The 21,400-nt window shown below is 43.6% G+C and overlaps 1 protein-coding gene across 1 annotated transcript; it reads right to left on the bottom strand.

Moving 5' to 3' along the window:
• Positions 1 to 5,586: 5,586 nt before the first annotated feature.
• LOC139556061 (apolipoprotein B-100-like) lies at positions 5,587 to 21,316 on the bottom strand. Its single transcript, XM_071369549.1, has 26 exons — positions 21,191 to 21,316; positions 20,817 to 20,861; positions 19,660 to 19,772; positions 19,379 to 19,524; positions 19,031 to 19,178; positions 18,418 to 18,570; positions 17,773 to 17,897; positions 17,555 to 17,640; positions 16,936 to 17,386; positions 16,694 to 16,811; positions 16,427 to 16,573; positions 15,944 to 16,185; positions 15,616 to 15,838; positions 15,327 to 15,500; positions 15,024 to 15,227; positions 14,653 to 14,820; positions 14,177 to 14,382; positions 13,886 to 14,068; positions 13,644 to 13,774; positions 13,345 to 13,546; positions 13,052 to 13,224; positions 12,734 to 12,909; positions 12,499 to 12,614; positions 11,988 to 12,361; positions 7,038 to 11,734; positions 5,587 to 6,909 (listed from the first exon to the last, which is right to left on the bottom strand). The coding sequence occupies exons 1-26, from the start codon at positions 21,243 to 21,245 to the stop codon at positions 5,818 to 5,820; spliced, it is 9,948 nt and encodes a 3,315-aa protein (XP_071225650.1). The 5' UTR covers positions 21,246 to 21,316; the 3' UTR covers positions 5,587 to 5,817.
• Between the last annotated feature and the right edge of the window lie 84 nt (positions 21,317 to 21,400).

Here is a 21,400-nt window from a genome sequence, read left to right as displayed (position 1 = left end):
TTTGGTGCTCTACCTTTACAGTACCATGTTAAAATTGCCTTTGAATCAACACACAGGTGATGGGTGGGACATATTTTCAGCTGTTTAATTCTCAGTAATCAAGTTTTTGAGAACTATAAGAAATATGTTTATTCACATCTTTAAAAGGTACAAATATCCACGTGTATAATGTGTGAAATCATACTTGGGGGTCAACTAGTTGTATGTCCACAGAAAACATTGTTATTCAAATTTGGTAACTACGTACAGTACCAGTCAAAAGTTTGGACACACCTACTCATTCAAAGGTTTTTCTTTATTTTTACTATTTTCTACATTGTAGAATAAAGCAGAAGACATCAAAACTATGAAATGACACATATGGAATCATGTCGTAACCAAAAAAGTGTTAAACAAATCTAAATATATTTTATATTTGAGATTCTTCAAAGTAGCCACCCTTTGCCTTGAAGACAGCGTGCACACTCTTGGCATTCTCTTAACCAGCTTCATGAGGTATTCACCTGGAATGCATTTCAATTAACAGGTGTGCCTTGTTAAGTGAATTTGTGGAATTTCTTTCCTTCTTAATGCGTTTGAGCCAATCAGTTGTGTTGTGACAAGGTAGGGGTGGTATACAGAAGATAGCCCTATTTGTCAAAAGACAAAGTCCGTATTATGGCAACAGCTCAAACAGCAAAGAGAAACGGCAGTCCATCATTACTTTAAGTCAGTCAATCCGGAAAATATCAAGAACTTTAAACGTTTCTACAAGTGCTGTCGCAAAAACCATCAAGCGCTATGATGAAACTGGCTCTCATGAGGACTGCCACAGGAAAGGGAGTGCCAGAGTTACCTCTGCTGCAGAGCATAAGTTCATTAGAGTTACCAGCCTCAGAAATTGCAGCCCAAATAAATGCTTCACAGAGTTCAAGTAGCAGACACATCTCAACATCAACTGTTCAGAGGGTATGAATCAGGCCTTCCTGGTCGATTTGCTGCAAAGAAATCACTACTAAAAGACACCAATAAGAAGAAGAGACTTGCTTGGGGCAAGAAACACGAGCAATGAACATTAGACTGGTGGAAATCTGTCCTTTGGTCTGATGAGTCCAAATTTGAGATTTTTGGTTCCAACCGCCGTGTCTTTGTGAGACGCAGAGTAGGTGAACGGATGATCTCCGCAAGTGTGGTTCCCACCGTGAAGCATGGAGGAGGAGGTGTGATGGTGTGGGGGTGCTTTGCTGGTGACACTGTCAGTGATTTATTTAGAATTCAAGGCACACTGAACCAGCATGGCTACCACAACATTCTGCAGCGATACGCCATCCCATCTGGTTTGTGCTTAGTGGGAATATCATTTGTTTTTCAACAGGACAATGACCCAAAACACCTCCAGGCTATGTAAGGGCTATTTGACCAAGAAGGAGAGTTATGGAGTGTTGCATCAGTTGACCTGGCCTCCACGGTCACCCGACCTCAACCCAATTGAGATGGTTTGGGATGACTTGGTCCGCAGTGCTCAGCATATGTTGGTAACTCCTTCAAGACTGTTGGAAAAGCATTCCAGGTGAAGCTGGTTGAGATAATTACAAGAGTGTGCAAAGCTGTCATCAAGGCAAAGGGTTGCTACTTTGAAGACTCTAAAATCTCAAATCTATTTAGATTTGTTTAAAAAAAATTGGGTTACTACATTATTTCATATGTGTTATTTCATAGTTTTGATGTCTTCACTATTATTCTACAATGTAGAAAATAGTACAAATAAAGAAAAACCCTTGAATGAGTAGGTGTGTCCAAAATGTTGACTGGTACTGTATATCCAAGTAGTATTTCATTTTTATAGGAGACACACACTGGCCAATAAAACTTAAATGATGCTGTGTACAGATGGCTGTGACATTACTGTGCTTTATGTGGTGGGAGCCTGGGAGGGTCTCCACAGATGACAGCATTGGAACATCCATTGGAGACATTATACAATTTCCTTTCTTTCCTTTCCCCCTGACCCCCTCCAAGGACAGCGGGGGTCTTTTGTGTAACATAACGATCTTGTTGGAGTTGGGGGGGGGGGGCGTTCTCTAAGGGTTGCTTTTTTTCCCGGTTGCAATTACTTAAAAGTCACATTCTTTACTATAGAGTTCTGTTGCTGGACCCTTTGTTTACGTTCAGGATAGGACACAATGTACCCTCTCGATCTCTTTCATATACCATTTATTTCTTCCTCCCTTTTCCATATATAATCATGTATGATTTAATTCTTCCTGAAGGATAGGCAGAAAACATGGTTTTCATGGTTAAAACAAGTTTAAAGAAAGCTATTGGGTCTGGTTCCAAATGGAGGAAGTCTGCCTTCGGATACCACAATCTTAAATGTTCCAATAATGTTTTTTTCCCCCCATGTAACAGGCAAAGTAGAGGACATTTTTTTGGTAGGGACTGTACAATTTTTTTTACCTCAGTCCTTGATAAATTCATCAACAAAAGTAAATTGGTAGGAAACAAACTAAAGTATGTAACATTACGCTGCATAATCTCTGCAATAATACATAGATGAGTGCATCTGTGCATTTGCAGGTTGATTTAAACCAAAACCTAAACTCAGCAAAAAAAGAAACGTCCCTTTTTCAGGACCCTGTCTTTCAAAGATAATTCGTAAAATTCCAAATAAATAAACAGATCTTCATTGTAAAGGGTATAATCACTGTTTCGCATGCTTGTTCAATGAACCATAAACAATTAATGAACATGCACCTGTGGAACGGTCGTTAGGACACAAACCGCTTACAGACGGTAGGCAATTAAGGTCACAGTTATGAACACTTAGGACACTAAAGAGGCTTTTCTACTGACTCTGAAAAACAACAAAAGAAAGATGCCCTGCTCACCTGCGTGAACATGCCTTAGGCATGAGGCAAGGAGGCATGAGGACTGCAGATGTGGCCAGGGCAATACATTGCAATGTCTGTACTGTGAGATGCCTAAGACAGCGCTACAGGGAGACAGGACAGACAGCTGATTGTCCTCGCAGTGGCAGACCACGTGTAACAACACCTGCACAGGATCGGTACATCCGAACATCACACCTGCGGGACAGGTACAGAATGGCAACAACAACTGCCCGAGTTACACCAGGAACGCACAATCCCTCCATCAGTGCTCAGACTGTCCCGCAATAGGCTGAGAGAGGCTGGACTGAGGGCTTGTAGGCCTGTTGTAAGGCAGGTCCTCACCAGACATCACCATCAACAACGTCGCCTATGGGCACAAACCCACCGTTGCTGGACCAGACAGGACTGGCAAAAAGTGTTCTTCTCTGACGAGTCGTGGTTTTGTCTCACCAGGGGTGATGGTCGGATTCACGTTTATCATCGAAGGAATGAGCGTTACACCGAGGCCTGTACTCTCAACACTGTGCGTTACAGGGAAGACATCCTCCTCCCTCATGTGGTACCCTTCCTGCAGGCTCATCCTGACATGACCCTCCAGCATGACAATGCCACAAGCCATACAGCTCGTTCTGTGCGTGATTTCCTGCAAGACAGGAATGGCCAGCGAAAAGCCCGGATCTCAATCCCATTGAGCATGTCTGGGACCTGTTGGATCGGAGGGTGAGGGCTAGGGCCATTCCCCCCAGAAATGTCCGGGAACTTGCAGGTGCCTTGGTGGAAGAGTGGAGTAACATCTCACACTAAGAACTGGCAAATCTAGTGCAGTTCGCGAGGAGGAGATGCACTGCAGTACTTAATGCAGCTGGTGGCCACACCAGATACTGACTGTTACTTTTGATTTTGACCCCCCCCCCCTTTGTTCAGTGACACATTATTAAATTTCTGTTAGTCACATGTCTGTGGAACTTGTTCAGTTTATGTCTGAGTTGTTGAATCTTATGTTCATACAAATATTTACACATGTTAAGTTTGCTGAAAATAATTGCAGTTGACAGTGAGAGGACGTTTCGTTTTTTGCTGAGTTTAGTAACTAAACTCCACTTTGTATCTCTGAATAGTACTAAAAATGAAATGAATGGAAAGTTTTAATTGGAAAAGCAATAGAGAAATCAAGGGAACAATTGCCAGCAGCAGGACCATCAATATCTAATCAATGGATCTCCATCCCCCTATTTGCCAACGGGTTTTCCATTTATATGACAAAGAGTATCATCAGACTGTTCTTGTAAATCACAGGGAAGTTGGGATGTTAATATCAGTCATCTTTATGGCTACTATGTATAACAGAGAATTGATAATCTTAAACAAAGACCTCTAATGACCTCATAGTCCCTCAATTGAAAGCCTAACATTGAGCTAGCTAGGCCTACACCACAGTACAGCAACTCTCCACTATTTCCATCTCCAACTACATAAAGTACACTACACTTGATACTCTGTTTAAACGCTCCAGTGAAGATGTTTAAAATTACAAATGGTTTTAAATCCAGCCCCATGAAATAGTGTGTGTACCAGGAACAGCAGTTCATGACCTTGCATGCAAGAATTGAACCCATATATCAATTACACAGACAAAATTCTACACAACTATACCGATGGATCACAGTGTGTTTCATGATCAAAATTGGTTGTCGTAATATATTTTACATTTACATTTTAGTCATTTAGCAGACACTCCTATCCAGAGCAACTTACAGGAGCAATTAGGCTTAAGTGCCTTGCTAAAGGGCACATCGACAGATTTATCACCTAGTCGGCTAGGGGATTCAAAACAGCGACCTTTCGATTAATGGCCCAATGCTCTTAACCGCGAGGCAACCTGCCACCCATAATAATAGTGACGGATGCTGATATAGTTTTAGAAGTTCCATTAGGAGGGAGTTGAGGATTTTACCCACTGGGCATACCAGTATCATAACCAAGTACTGTGGAAATTACAGTAAAACCTCTCTCCAGAGACACGCTAGCAATGACGTCATTTTTGTCTGCCATAGTTTATATTTAGACCATAGGATTTCATTCAACTTAAGGGTGGGCATGTTTGTTGAAGAAAGTTACATCAGAGTGTAAATGATGGAATGCCATAAGATTATAAGGTTATTAATTACCTAATGGATACAAATCTGATGATGCTGTGAAATATCTTAATATTGTTCAGTGAAGTACTGTGAAGGACAGTATGTTTTGATAGTTAAGAGAGTGTGTTGTAAAAGTTTTTATAAATTCCTTATTGTTCTGGCTTTTGTGTCAGGCTGTATAATCCCTCATATTAAGAAATAATTCAGTTTCTTGCTCATATTTAGTGTATGACTCCTAGGCCATTGGAAACACTCAATAGGTTTTTGGCTGCAACAGCATCTCTTCAGGGCTACTGAAATATTGCACTGTGTAAAAGTAAAACATTTGAGTAAAATGTATAGTTGTTGTATTGTAGTTAATTATGTTTATAAATAGATCAAGTACATTACATACATAACAATGTATTATCATAGTACATTTCATTTAATTAAAAAGCTTTGTTTCATAAGGTATTTGACCAAAATCAGAGAGACCCACCAAGGACCCAAGACAACATAGGCTTGATCTGTTAATGTTATTGATTGTGGCCGAGCAAGGTTATGAATGGGTGGGGAATGATATAGAAAAACGTATCTCGTCATTTGCGTCAAATGGTCTTTATTCATGTTTTTCTTTCAAGTTTTTAAAAAGAACAAGACACATAGGGAGCAAAATTAAACCAGTCAAGTTGGCTGTCTTAACTTGTGAATAATAAACTAAATTAGTAACTTACAAAAAATAAATGGAAATTCATTATAATATGAATAGGCTACATGGGAATAACAGTTATGTTTGCAAGTTGAAAGCCAATGAATTGGGCGTATATGTTTTACATGTTAAGCTGAGCAATGAATGGAATAGGAATTTCAATGTCAATCTGTTTGTCACTCACTGTCACAAAAGACTCAGCATTTCTGGTAATGTCCTGAAGGAACTCAGTGACCTTGGTGTGGATGGCATTAATACTCTGAATCATGGAGTCAATCCAAGACTGGATGTCAGCGTTGAGCTGCTCAATGGACATTTCAGCAAAGAGGTCGCGATATTCTCTGATAATTCTCTTGGCTTCCTCGATCTGCTGTGCAATATCAGACATGGCATGGGAGTCGATGGCTTCGCTGAAGACGTCACTCATCCACATGGTGAGTTTCTCCAAGTCTTGAGATTTCAGGGAGACAATGAGCTCTTCGGTTTTCTGCACGGTTAAGCGCAGGAATGCAGACAGCCTGCTCACAATATCCTCCAGAGGGACATCTCCGACTCTCTTCACAATGATGATCACCTGCTCCTGAATCTTCTCAATGGCAGCTATCAGGTCATCCAGGATTTCTCTCCCGCTGACCAGGTTGCTGGAGCCAGGAAGAGTGAATTTGATGTTTCTGATCAGTTCAAGGAGATCTGCACTGTGGGAGGCAAAGAATTCTGGAACCTTCTTGATAGCTTCCTCAACCAATTCAGCAAAGAATCTACTCAGTTTCTGGTAGGCCTCAAGACCAGACATCTTTCCCTCAAGTCCAGGCACCTGGAACTGGGTCTCTCTCAGGAACTTGATGGCAGCATCGAGCAAAACCTGAACATTCTTCTGGTACTGCCTGAGGACGAACATGACGCTGTCGGAGAGCTTATCTGTGATGGCTGTAAGGTCCATAGCTGCAATGTTTTCTGCAGCCCTCTTGTAGATGACCTTGCCCTGATCCGTGATCTGTTCTATGCTACCCTCAAGTCTGTCGGCTATCTTCTGGGGAGCAGACAGGATATCCTCCATGCAAACTGCTGACATGATCTCAGGCACCTTCGCCTTCACTACCAGGAGAATCTCAGTGGGAACCTCGATATTCCAGGTGGTCTGAATGTTCAGCTTCTCAGAGTTGATCACAGACATTTTCAGGGCCATGATCTCCACATCAGTGGTGGGTTCAGACTGCATGAGAGAATGAAAACAGAAACAGAAATAAGGAGTGAAACAGCATTGTAACATGCTCTACATGGCTGTCATGAACACATTGCAAACAGTACTTATCAAGCCATTGAAATGTACACAAGTCTTACCGGGTATCTGCCGTAGAGTCTTCCTTTCACTTGGGCTGGTTTCTTGGCCTGCAGCTGGAGTCCTAGGAGTCCGGCATTTGGAGAAGACACAGAGATGATGAGGCCTTCCTGGGCATTTCCAAAGACCTCCTGGTTGACTTCCAGAGTCCAGAGGGTAGGGACATTGACCTTAGCTGTATTTGTGATGGAGGCATCCATACCGTCGCTATTGAGGCTGATGGTGCTGTCATGGCTGCCCTCAACACACATCGCTTCCAAATTCAGGATAGAGGCCAGTTTCAATCCATTGTTCCTGTTCAAGGTGGCGGTACCATCAATCTTGGCCTTCAGAGCATCAAACTCAGAGGTGGAGGAAGCGTCAAATCGGACAATGATGTCATCCTGATTGAGGACAGCAGCATTTGCCTTCACTGTCAGCACAGCTGTCTTCATGGAGAACTCGTAGGTCAGGTCACCAAAAACAGGGATCATGATGTTGCTCTGCATTTTGGGCAGAGTGATTTTTGGCAGGGTCAGCTTGCTAAGAGCAGATGGAACATGCATAGTAGGCATTGTGATGAGACTGAAGTCAGGCACGGGAATGGTGAAACCAGACACTTCAATATTCAGCACTGGAACTATGTATGCCGGAACAGTGAGAGTTTTGGGTAGCTCAATGTTGTATTTCTCGTACTCTGCCTTTGCCTGGTCAAATGAGGTAGAGAGAATGGCAACAGCCTTGTCCCTTCCAACTATCATGTTCTTGTTCAGACTTCTGGTGTGCTTGTTGATGGCATTGAAGATTGGCTCCATGTCAATGTCAATGGTGATCATCTCAGGGTTCTTCTTGTATGTGAGCTTGGTGTCCATGTCAAAGGTCTGCTGAGGTGTGGTCAAGAGCACACTCAAACCGGTGTCTTCCCACAGAGAGAACTCAGTCCTACCCATGAATTCTACAGCTCTCTTGGGAATGGAGATGGGCTCCATCAATGCATCAAGGTTCACTTCTCCATTGATCTGGGCGAAGACGTGGATTTCCTGCTCACCGTTGTCCATTGTGAAGTAGTGTGAGTATTTGTACTGGTTGAATCGTGCCAGTCCAGTCCAGCTAGCCTGCTGCACTCCAGAGTTGAGGGTAAAGGCTAAGTCATTCTGAAGATCAATCTTTCCAGTCAGCTTGAAGGGAAGCGCAATCTTGGTGTTTTCCTTGTTCTTGGTGTCAAACACAAACTCATAGGGTGTAGCGATGAAGTTGATTGAGTTGGAAATAATTCCCTCAACTTTGCCTACCAGCTCTGTGTTGCAGTAGGCAGTTACCTCAATTTTCAGATCCTGCACCTTAGCCTCTGCTTTCAGCTCAGCAACACTGCTCTTGATGAAGGGAGTTTTGGTCTCAGTGTTGGCTTCAATGATGATGTGACTGAAAATGCTGGCTTCAGCATTCACATTCTGCTTCATTTTCAGGTTGTTGGTGTCGGTTGCCCCAGTGAAGATCAGTTTGACAGTGTTGAGGTTCATTACAATCTGCATGTCATACTTGTGGGTTCCTTCATCGGAGTAATCCTGGATGGCAGATTTACCGTTACCCTCATTGGTAAGAGTCAGAGTGACAATGCCACCTTCCAGGAGAGCAACTGCCTTCTGGGTAATGGCAGCCTCGCTGAAGATGTTGAGAAATGGGAGGTTCACATTGTGGTTGTAGGTAGTCTCCAGTGTGGTAGAGACTCCATTCTCCATGTCGAAGAAGGCATTGCTAACCAGCTCGGCGGTGTAGGGCTCAGTTGTGGCCTTGGCATTGGTCTTGGAGGAAGCCTGGACTGATGTGCCGTAGAAGGCAACTGTTCCTTGGTGGTCCACGGAGAACTCCGTGTGCATGATCTTGATGTTCTCAGAGACAGACAGGTGGCTCATCTTGGGCACAGCAATGTCAACTTTGGCATCCAGGGTGTAGGCGAACAGATCAAAGGTAGAAGTGGCCTGAGATTTGAGGATAGCGTAGAACTCTGGTGTCACTTCGGTAGTTGTAGCATTCCGGAACTCAGCATTGGTGCTCATACTGTAGTCAGGTGAGATGACACTGAACTCTCCGTTGAGTTTTCCGAAACAGGGGACCCTGCTCAGTTCGATGACTTTCTGTTTCAGCTCCCCGGCGAATGTGTTATAATCAAAAGACCTGATCTTCTCGGTCAGTCTATCGAAATAGACACTGATGTTGTCTACCATTTGCTTGAAGTCAAAGGCATTCAGTTCATTTACAAACACATTCACATGTGCCATGATTTTGTTCAGCACGGCTTGGATATCAATAGACTTAAGAGCATTGCTTGCTGACTGAATGTGTTCTCTGAGCTGGTAGGACTTCATGATTTCCACAACCTCATCCATGATGTTCTCAACCATCTTTTCAACCTCGTAATTGGACAGGATCTCTTCAATTTTGGTGCAAACAGCATTCATCTTGCCAGTGATGTCATTTCTCTTGATCCACCTCATAATAGTGTCCCTGATTGACTTCAGGACATTCATGATTTCTTCAGTGGGAATCTTTGCCATCAGTGTAGGAATGTGGCTTTCCATGGAATTGAGGAAGTCCTTCAGGTTCTGAATGAACAGGTTGATGTCGAAGCTCTCAACAACTTGTTTCAGTTCACCCACTTTCCCCTGGATCTTGGCTCTAATTTCGTATTTGGTGTCAATATCCAGCAGCAGGCCTTTGCTGTTTTCCATCGTCATCATCGTGGCAATTTTGACTTGTTCAATGACTGCAGGGAGATGCTCAACAAATGGCAGCTGAATGAAATGGCTGTCAACATTCTTCTCGTACTTCAGGGAACCAGAGATGGCGTATTCCTCGTTTTCACTGGCCTTGTTCAAGATGGTGGTGAAGACAGCTCCTGTCATCTCCATTCCCATCGTTTCAGCATTGTTCAAGGCGCTAAGCTCTTGGTTGAATTCATGGTTATTCAGTTTGGATGTCATCTTCATTGAGGCATACTGCTCCTGAGGAGTCAGACGACTGGTGATCTTGTTGTCCAGGTTGGTCTTGACATAGTCTCCATTTTCCAGCTGGAGGCTGGTGGAGGCCTTCCATTCATGGGAGTGGGAGAAAGCCAGGGGCTCTGCCTTCAACAGGAACTGGTTGAACAGCTCAATGTTCTGAATTCCAAACATATTCGGAGTTCCGTTGGAGTTGAATAGAGCAGAAATGTCAACCATGAATGGCTCAGCGACAACATTGACAGTGCTGTCCAAGTTCAGTGCTTGAGAGTTGATGCTAGCCACGCTGTTGAACTTGGTGGACAGACCAGCAATCTCGAGGTCAGCGGTGTGTGTCATCTGAGAGAGTGCATATTTTCCATTGGTGTTGCACTTAGCAGTGGTGGTCATGTCAGCAAAACTGATCTCATAAGTGTGCTTGAAATTGGCCTCTTCGGAAGAGACTCCCTTCAGGCTGCCGGTCAGTTCCATCTTGTAATCCTCTACCTTGAACATAGCCTCATTGACAAAGTTAATCTCTGTGATCTTGAGGTCGTTTTTCACGTTCACAGCAACACCCAAGCGCTGAATGTCAACAGAGATGTCGTGCTTGTAGGTGTTCTCCTTGTTGAAGAAGTTCTCGGTCTTGGAGCGGAGGGCCAGGGATTTAAGCGTGAGAGTCAGGCTGTGTGTGTTCTCAGTCTCCATTTGATACAGTTCAGCAACCAGCTTGTTGGTGAGGGCCAGGCCATCTTCATTCACCTTCAGGTTCACTCTGTTCATGGTGTTGGCATCGAAGAGATTGCCCTTGAAAATGCTGTTTAGGTAGACCTCAGAGCTTGCCACTTTCCCCTCCAAGTTGAGGTCGGCGGTGGTCTCCCCAAAGGCCCCCTTGGTATTGATGGACACATGGGCCCCGGTGGTATCGACTCCACCATTGAAGACATTCTCGAAGGTTATGGGGCTGCTTTGGGCGGTGGTGGTGGCACTTGTTGCTAGACCTTCCTGGTTCAGCGTCAGAGCAGCCTTGTGGAAGGCGCGGCTGCCGAGGACATTGACGGAAGCGTCTGCATTGATCTCCAGGCTGGCGGGGTTCAGGGCTCCGGAGAGCAGGGAGTAGGCACGATTCTCGGTATCATCAGCCTGGTTTTCTACCCTGATGATGGCTTCATCCCTGGAGGCGGTGAAGTCCACTTTGCTGCGGATCATTTTCTCTTCAGCCTTGGTCACAGAGTCGGACTGGATCGTCAGCTGGGCCTCTTTGTAGCTGATGCTGAACTTGGTGGTGTGCTTAATGGGGTCGTTGTTCAGGTTGGTGTTGGACTCAATCAGAAGCTGCTCATTAGCATAGCCGGCCTTGAGCTTGTTGACAATCTCCAGGATTGGGGAGTTCACCCTCAGTGTGGACTCGGCTCTGGCTTCTTTCTTCATGTGTTCGTAAGAGAAAGACTGGGAATAGGTGGTGCTGGCGGTCACGGATCCAAGGGTTACACTACCATCCATGTTAGCATCTCCAATGAGCATGTCAGAGGCCAGGGAGGCCTGCGAAGTGATGTCCAGGGATGTCTGCAGACCCAGAGGGCTGAAGACCTGAATCTTGTGGTTGCCTGTGGCTCTCACTTTGTCTGACATACTGACGGTTTCCATTACCTCAAAGCTGGTGTCAATGAGCTTGTGGCTCAGGGAACCATTCAAAATCGCATTCAGAGAGTCTTCTGGCATGTCAGTGATGAGGGCAGTTCCTGTAATGAGACAAAACAAGGGATATGAAGTCACTATAGTACACACAAGGTAAATCAGTCAAACTGACTCAAGGTAGGTTATATTGTATGATCTAATTTGAAGTTATTTTGTAACATGTTTCTTCCTTTCCAAACATGATAATATGGCAATCTGTAAAACTACTAAACATTTCTGATTTGGAAGTTCAATGAACGTTTGTTAAGGTTATAAAAATCAAAAAAGTTTAAAAAAAAGTTAAGAGAAAAGGTTTACCTTCAGATGTGAAAGCGAGGAGTTCAATGGGACTGTCAGCCACTACCTTAAACTTGGCAATGTAGCTGGGGGTCTCCACAGAGTTGTTGCCACCGGAGACCATTCCCTCCCAGTTATAGTAGTTGCTGTTCACCTTAGCAGACACTTCAACCATTCCGAAGAGTGGCACAGTGAGCTTGTAGTCGTTGGGGATGGAGAAGGTGGGGACCTGGACCTCCTTGGAGGCAAGCTCCAAACCGACCTGGGGCACAGACAGATGTGGGGTGGTCAGCATGGCAGGGATCCTCAGCTCCTCAGATGACTTTCCTCCGAATGGCATAGGGATGGTGATGGTGACACGGTTCTTGTTGAACTGGTATTTGAATGTGCTCTCACTGTTGAAGGAATGAAATAATGCAAATAGTTTGTTACTATCAGACTATGATACTGGACACTGACATCACATATAAAATTACTAGGCTCTATAAAAAAGAGACCCCAAAAAGAGTTTACTGCTTTCAGATGTACTTACGATTTCAGGAACAGTCTTTCAGGCATTGCGGGCATCGCCAGCTCTGGCATGTTGTCCTTCAGTGTCTCAACCATGGGAACATCAAAGGTGATCTTGTCCATCCAAATGTTGACGGCCTGTTAAAAAACTATTTTGTTATGCGTTGATCTGCCACCATTGGTTTGACTTCATTGGAAGAATAAAACATGGAAAGAATTGAGGAGACTGTACGAAGAGGATTTGGGTGTTGTCTTACCTCAAGAGATTTGGTGAAGATGTGACGCATTTTCATGTCGGTCTTAACCACCTGCTTGTCCAGGATGTCCTCAGAGAGCTGCTTCAGCCATGCCTGGAGGGCTTCGGTATGAGGGATGAGCTTTTGGATCTCAGAGCCCATGTCGGACACCAGCTGAACCTCAACCTTGTTCTCATCTAAAAGGAAAACATGTTGTATTATTAGTACATTCAACTTTGAACCTTATGTCCATTGCATACTAGTCAAATAATCATACCACATAAAGATAGACCTCCTCCCTACACAATGGTGTGTTATGAATTTGTAGAATAAGCGTACCGTATTTGAAGATGACTCCCTGAACGGAGGTGGTCTCAGGGAGCTTGATGTCGCTCCTGAGCTCCAGGGTGAGTTCCTCTGCACTCTTCATAGTGGCAGTGATAGCTGCGTCAGTCTTGAGGGCAGGGACAACCAGCTGGACCTGCAGCATACTGTCGCTCATGGCCTCAAGCCTGGAGGAAAGAAAACCATCAGAATCTCTTTGTGATTCAATTCATTTCCAACATGTGCTGATCTATGAAGACATGCACCAATGAATGTGGCTAAAGGGGAGGGCTTTTGCGTTTACTTACTTGGCGCGGCCAATTAGAGACAGCTGAGGGATGTTCTTGTTGGTGATGTCGATGGTGATGGACTTTCCATTGGCTCTGCTGTCGGTGAGACCAATCCTGATTCCAGCCTCCACATCATAGTCGGGGATCTGGATGTTGGTGGTCAGGATGTTCCTGTTCCTGTTGTATTTCATGGTGGCGGTGGCCTCAGTGGGTTTAGCACCTAGACAAGGAGGAAGAGAGTGAGTTGATTTTAACCACTGATTCACACCAAACAGTATGAACCATGGGAAATGTAGTGCTTGGACAGATGTTCCTACCCTCCGCTCTCAGTGTCATCCTCACGGTGTCAACCTTCTGGCGTCCCTCCTTTCCCTCGCCGAGGAGGTCATAGGCCAAGGTGGCGGTGTACTCAGAGACCTCGCCAGTGGGCTCGATATCAAGAGCAAACCTAGAACAGAGAGACTGTTGTTCAGTATGATGCTAGTTTGATCTTCAAATATGGTGTATTAGCAATATCCTTCCATAAACACATCCAGACTCCCTCAAATGTTGTACTTACTTAGTCTCTCCATTGAGAGGGAAATAAGGAGCAGCAGCGTTGTCACCAGCTAAGTTGTAACGGACGGTGGTGCAGTACTTCACTCCAGAGAAGAGAGGGCTGCAGTTCACGACGTTGGTCCTGCCCTCATTCATGGGGGGGATCAGAGTAGCCTGACCAGAGGTAACTGTCAGAATTCTGTTGCTGTTGTTGAAGAAGTGCAAAATAACAAAAATTAATAACAAATCATGTGACTTTTGATACATTTACTCAATTGAAAATGAGAATTTGTTTTGTTTGTTTTTTATGTACCTGACTCTGAAGAGCTGGGTGGAGCCCTGAGGAGCAGGGATACCCAGCTTGATCTGGTTCTGCTCCATGGTGATCTTGGCGTTGACGGCGCTTTCGTGGTACATGTTGGTGTGCATCTCCACAACGGAGCTGGTAAACTCGGGGATGTGGACTCCCATCTGGGTCACAAACTCCACTCCCACAGAGGGCATGAAGGACACTTCCTGCTGTTAAAAGATAGCAGTGAGAGGCACATTAGAAAACTCTTGTATATAAATGCCTTCATTATTATAAATGTTTCATATATTATTATTACAAATGTTTATTACAAATGCTTGAGAATTTTTATAAATTTCTACAAACAATTCGATACAAATGTATTAATAGTATGAAAACTACTGTTACTGAAAACTCAACAAAAAATGGAATTAGAATCTTGTGAAAGAATGTTGATTGAGTGCAGGAAGATAGCAGAGAACAGAGAGTGAGATATTTACCATGTTGCGGTGAAAGCGGAGGCCTCCCTTAGCTCCAGGAGCAAAGGTACCGGACAGAGAGAACTTCAGAGGGAAGCCAGAGGCAGTTGACAGGGAAAACTTGTTGTCCATGAAGATGTAATGGGCGAACACTTCATTGTCAGTGCCTGCCACCATCTTCTGCATGAACTAAACCCAGGAAGAAATGTAATCAATGTCATAACAATTAATATATATAAAATATACCATTCAGCAGATGCTGTTATCCAAAGCGACTTAAAAGTCATACATTCTTGAAAAATGTTATAAACATTAAATTGTTCTTAGCAGGAAATAAAACAAGAGGGTTCTTCACACTTGGAGGTACACATATATGTAAACATGTGAATTACCTGCGTGGGCATGTCCTTGAGGAGGATCTCAGCGTACATGGCTGCGTATTGTGCAATGCCCTTCAGCTCGCTGCCCTTGATGTATCCAAGCTCAGTTCCCATGATCCTCAGATAGGCCATGGCTTCAGGGGACTCCTGAGCCTGCAGATCCTTTGCAAGCTTGTTGAAGTTGCGGATTATCTCCCTCATGATGTTCTCTGGGACCTGAAGAAAATATTTGAGAAGAGTTAACAACGACAATAGTAACACAAACTGAATGCAGGGAGTAATAACTTTTTTTTTTACAAGATGTGTGGTAATCACCTTTGTTTTCTCATTCTTCAATGGGGCAGCGAAGTTCTTCAGAACCTCGTTCACCTGGTCTGGCATCTTGTCTCCAGCCCAGTACATAGCCTTGGATACGGTGTCAGGGAAGAACCCGCTCTTCCCGAACAGAGCCTCAATGGTTGGCTCAAAGTCTTTTCCCTCCATGCCAATCTATAGACAAAAAAACTAACAGTCAATGCAATGTAGAGTGGATATAACAAAATCACACTACAAACCTATTATTATGGGTTACTAGACATAAAAACATCTTTCTGTTATTACATACCTCCCACATGTCCATGTTATAGCCGAAAGCCTTTAGGGTAGTCTCAAGCATGATCTCCTTGGGCAGTTGGCTGGTGGGATCAAAGATCATGTTTCCTTGCATGCTGGTCTTCATGTTGTTCATGGCAGCATCCATCTTGTAGTTGCGAGACATAGTAGTGTAGTCACCATGAGTGGTTGCAATGGTAGGGTCAGCGAGGACATCAAGGATCTTTTCGCCCAGCCTGGAGATTAGGATTACAGAATATTAAAGATCAGTACTAACACTAGATACTTAACTTTTTTGTAAAATATTATGACAGTCTGTTTCAGATGATATTTATACATACTTTATAGTCTCAGGGTCATTGGAGTGGATGATGTTGTAGATGTGAGAGGTCACGAAGGCCTTGACCTGCGCATTCTGCTCCTGGACGTCTGGTTTCTGCTCCTGCATCGACGCCTTCAGTATTTTCTTCACCAACTCCAAGTCACTTGCCTCAGGTGTCCTCATCAGAATCAGGTAGGCTGCCAGTCTCTTCTGCACAGCACCCTTAGCGTATGAGCTCACCCTGTGGAGGTTAGATCGCACCTGGAAAGGAAAAACAAAATGGCAGCTAATTAGTCAATGTATTCTTGAATGGAGAATGTGTGCCACAGTATAGCAGTGCATGGCCCATTCATAAAGTCTCAGAGTAGGAGTGCTGATATAGGATCAGCTTGTCTATTTAGATCATAAAGAAAAACATTATATAGGGACCTGATCCTAGATCAGCACTCCTACACTCCTTTTTATTCCTTCAAGTTCATTTTGGAGTTTGTATATAGTTTACCTCATCGGTCACAGACATGCGCCTGAAGGCCTGGATGGCAGCGAGCTGGACCTGCAGGGTTGTGGTGGGCTGTCTCATGCACTTCAGCAGGGTGGTCTTCACGGTAGCGTCGGCGGCCTCCATGGCTTCTCCTATGTTTCCAATAATCTGGAGTCCATTACAAATAAAGAGAGAGTCAGATAAGCAGTCAAAGAAGTCAAGCTTTCCATGTCATGTGATTAGGTGGGAAGAAGAATCTAAATAGTTGAGCAACAGGTGACAACATACCCTCAGGGTCAGGAAGGTCAGCTCCTTTTCTCCAGCACAATCAGCACCCAAAAGGGAGGCAAGGAACTCAGACACAGCAACGATCTCGGGGGTGACTTTGCCCTCAGCCTGATAGAGCCTAGTAACACAAAACAAGAGGGTGGCAATGAACATTTGGACCATAATGTTTATTAAACTAAATTGAAACCGTCAGTCATTGTCTATCAGTCAATAACCAAGTAGAGTATACATTTTGAACTTACTTTCTGACGACATTGCCTAAAGCAAACATGATGGGCTTGCTCTGTTTGTACTGAGCCATGCTGAGCATGTCTTTGACAAGGAGGCGGGAGGGGTTGGGCAGGAGTCCCAGGGCATAGACGGCGGCGTCGACTTCCATAGCTTCAGGTTTGAAGGTCCTGAGGTGCTGGAGCATGGCACTGCTACACTCAGGGGTACCGCACTGGGCCAGGGCCTGCCAGGTCAGGGCGTCCGATACGGACACCATCTCAGGGACGGCAGGGCTCATAGTCTCACCCTTCAGTCCCCGGAGCTCGGACACGAGTCTCTGGAAGGTGCTGGCGCGCTGGTGGCCCTGGTTGGTCTCGGACAGGAAGTTCAGTTCCCTCAGGGTGGCAAGAGCAGCATCTGCTGTCTGGACGGCAGCTTTGTCCTCAGCAGCCTCCATGGGTAGACCCTTGAGGTTGGCCTCATCTTTAGAGAGTAAGATAGAAGACATTTAGTTTTAAAGGTCATTCTGTAAAGGCCATCTGGTACAGTACACATTCTGTTTATAATTTGGGTAAAATACCAATTTTGTCCATTTTTTTTATTTTTTTTAAAGGTTGAATAGTAAAGGGAACAAAAAAATGAAATTCTTACTGTGGTTGAAAACTCTTTCGTTGATCTTGCTAGTCTCCAGGAGAGTCAAAGTCTGTTTGACCAGTGTTGACACTCCATACTCAGTCCTGCATTTAGGAAGAGGATTGAAGAACATGTGACGAATTTTAAACTGGCCAGGATAAAATCTGGGCTAAAATCATTGCAGACTCAGTATTCTATTCATAGGATTAAACAGATTTGAAGTTGTCTGGATTTACTGGTGGGAGAAAGGCAGGAAGATGTGCTTCTCAGTACAGGATCCAGCAGTCATGTGCTTCTTCTGGTTGTCAAACTTGTAGTTGCAAGTCTGTGTGCTGCTGATCAGCTTGGACAGTGGGTATTGCTGTTGACAGGGAAGTACAATTAAACACTTTGTCAGGAACAATAATCATGATGGGTTTATGGTGTAAATCAAGGTTCCCCAACTGACGTGATTTTATTTGTCCCCCCAAGTAAAAAAATTAATAATAAAAAAAAAAATCTGTTATATATTTTTTAATTGTTGGACATAAAAGACTAAAAACACAAGCAAAACAGCTCCAAGTGATTTTAATTTGGGAAATCTTTCCAACAATAATAGAGAGATATATGTGAATGTATACAAATGTAAGCAATGATGATGTTTTAGTCAAATATTTGAATCTGTTTGAGCTTCTTGCGGTAAATTTGCAGTCTACAAATTATTTGCAATTATGTTCGGGCCCCGTGACCATCCGCTCAAGAAACAAATTGGCCCGCGGCTGAATCTATGATATGATATTCTATTAAAATGTAATGCTTAGTCAAAGAATGACCAAATGTTTTTTTGTAACTGATCGCCATAAAGTTCTCTTTTTGCACGTCCCCCCCCCCCTCCCTCTTACCATGCCAGAGATGATAGCCAGGGGGCTGGTGTGGTCCCTCTGGGCAATGAAGCGGTCGCATTTGGACAGGTCCCTGGTGACAGTCACGTCAGTGGCGATGTCTTCTTTGGAGTTGACAGCGAAGTTGGTGCCACAGACTCCATGAAGGGTGGCCTGAACGTTGAGAGTTTTTGTTAAAGTAAATGACGAACATACATCCATTTCGATTATTAAGTTAACACAATATACTTCGGTTTCTGTGATTCCTTGTCACATGACTGGTACCAAGAAGGATATTTACAGATTATAGATCTAGAATGGTCAACTCAATAAGATAGACCACAGATGGACACACAAAGTTTTGAGATGAAGCTATTAAGGACTTTGACCTGCAGCTTTATCTATGGTGCAGTCATTCTAGGTAGTCATTCTAACAACTTGTTGTTTGGTATTTATCACCCTAGATAGCGGCATCTTATCTGTTTATTATGTCATTTGTATCTTGATACATCACAAACAAAATCAAATTGCCTTGATGACCCAGACCTATATGGACCTGATGACTGTTATGTCACGTCACCGACTAATTGGCTGTGAGCTGGCAGGTGAGGAAATTGCCTTGGTCAGCTCTTACCATGTCCTTGTTCTTCTCTTCCTCCAAAGCAGGCACGATAAGGGCTGAGACAATTCCCCTCTTGATGTTTAAGATGGTGGTGGTCTCATCCTCCTCAGGGAAGAGTTTCACACCTGTCTGTCCCTCAACCATGACCTTCAGGGGGTTCCTGGACAATAAAGGAGTGATCATCTTATTAAGTATACTCTTATTCTGAAATGAAAAGGAATCTCCGCACATTCAGGATCAATGCACAATTGATTTTCTATTTATTTACGTTGAGCTTTCGGTAGTCAAACTTGCATCAGAGCGAACTAAGTATACTCGTATTCTATCATCAAGGGTTATCAAGCAATAGTGATAACGTACTTCGCCATGGCAGCCTGGAAAGCCTCATCACCAGCAGCGGGCGCGAACACAGCGGAACCCTCTGTGTCGACATGGATGACCTCGCTCAGGGAGCACTCTGGGGTGCGCAGGATGAAACTGCATGTTTGGGGCACATCAATTTCGACCTGTGAGAAGAAGGAGAAAAGGAACGGTCAGAGGACTGTCCCTTTAATGTCCCCTTCTGTAAGGGAGGAATGGAAGTTGAGTGAGAGCACGGAAGAGTTGCTGGAGGGCTCTGGGCTCAGCTGTCTGTCACGTACCTTGCAGGTTACTTTAGGGCCATTCTTGAGGTTGGTAGCTCCATTTACGCCATTAAGGGTCTCGGCTTCATACTGGTACAGAAATCTTCTGAAGTTCTTGAACCTCTTTGCCACTAAAAATAAGGGGGCATAAATTACTAACGTTGCAATTACAGTTATTAGCAAAAGGGAGCAATACGTAGGGACATGTTATGAAAGACATCTAATCTCTAGTGAGATAAGGAGTTCTGGACTCTACCTTTCGCATGATAAAATTGATTGTGTTGACTTTTGGCAAGTCAACATGACACTGATCGATGATCTCATCATAGAGTTCAAAGTCACACATTTCAGCTAAGACCAGTGCAAATTGAGTAGACCTAGGTGAAGTAATGTTCCCGAGAACCGTTGTGAGTACTAGACTACAAGGAGTTGAAACAAAGATTTGCCTATTCCTCTATAGTGATAACTTCTCACAAAATCACTCTCCTTTTTTGTTTGATATCCTGTTTTGGGTTCTGATGACGTCAGAATTAGTGTACGTAAATGATCAGAATTTTACCAGAGAAAAAGCTAAGCATAAGTTTTGTCCCATCCTGTTCATTCACTCTTTTTAAATGTTTGCAAATTAAGTATAGTCTATAGGCTAATTCACAAAAATTCCATATCATAGATGTATTGACACAACTCGCTTAGCATCTTACTCTGGAAAACCATGTAGCTATTTTCATTGTAATCCTGGGGTGAAACTAAATAGCTACAGACAGTAGCTAGCTAGCAAAGTCAACCGATAGTGAATGGTGATATCATCATAAGAGTTCAAAGTCACAAATTTCAGCTGACCAGTGCACGTTCAGTAGGCCTAGGTGAATTTTAGCAATGATCCCTAGAGTTGTTGTGATTAGGCTACAAGGAGTAAACGTTATAATAAAGATTTGCTTATTCCACTATGGTTTTCGAGTGGAGTCTGGAAGAATACATATTTTCATTGTAATCCTGAGGTAAAACAAAATCCCCGGAAGCTTGATTCCTAGCTAGCTAGCAATATGGTTGTTTCTTCTCTCTTCTCGTTGACATTTTGCAACTAACTTGTTGAAAACCCATTTTTCCCTAGAGACCATTATCTACTGGAAGAATACCGTCATCTAACATTTAAATAAATAAAAATAAAAACTTACAGAGACAAGTTGGAGATTGTCCCTCAGAATTCACAATATCTTGCTCTGTGAATAATGAAAATAAAAAAGGATTAGGAAAAAAGTTGAAATACCAGTGCACAGAACATCATCCATTACAGCAATTGCCTGTCTGTAAAATGTATTCAGAGTATCTGCATATTTTCATTATATATATAGGCCTATTTGTCAATGACAATTTAAAAAAGTGTAAGTAAGCTACCCAGAATGAGTTATATTGTCTCTTGTTAAATGTAGACCTATTTCAACACAACTGGATGCTTGCCGCACACAACTACCAAAAAGTTGTGTAGAGAATGAAAAGCATGTATTAAAAATGGACCTCAAAAACAATGTGTAAATTGCGCTGTACTTACGGGCCAAGGCATAGGTGCCCAGCAGCAGCAGAAGGCAGAGCTTAGTATCCCCCATGATGGGTTGGAAGAAGCTCTGTAAGCCTTCGGGATAGAAGAGGAGGACTCTTCACTCTTTCAGTAAAGATTGATTCCTCTGCTTTGGCTCTCTGCTTTTATAGTTCTCACAACCCTCTTTCAGAGATCCAGTACTGTCAGAGTACCGCCCTGGTT

The sequence above is a fragment of the Salvelinus alpinus genome, chromosome 27 (genome assembly GCF_045679555.1).
Source record: "Salvelinus alpinus chromosome 27, SLU_Salpinus.1, whole genome shotgun sequence".
Taxonomy (NCBI): domain Eukaryota; kingdom Metazoa; phylum Chordata; class Actinopteri; order Salmoniformes; family Salmonidae; genus Salvelinus; species Salvelinus alpinus.
Note: the sequence above shows the minus strand (reverse complement) of the source record. Positions and strands in the feature narration are given on the sequence as shown.

Excerpts from the sequence above, each read along its gene's own strand:
- LOC139556061 (XM_071369549.1), bottom strand. The coding sequence starts at position 21,245 with ATGGGGGATACTAAGCTCTGCCTTCTGCTGCTGCTGGGCACCTATGCC. Across the intron at positions 15,839-15,943 it reads AATGACCCTGAGACTATAAA|GCTGGGCGAAAAGATCCTTG; the intron begins GTATGTATAAAT and ends CCTAATCTCCAG. Across the intron at positions 11,735-11,987 it reads CCTCGCTTTCACATCTGAAG|GAACTGCCCTCATCACTGAC; the intron begins GTAAACCTTTTC and ends GTCTCATTACAG.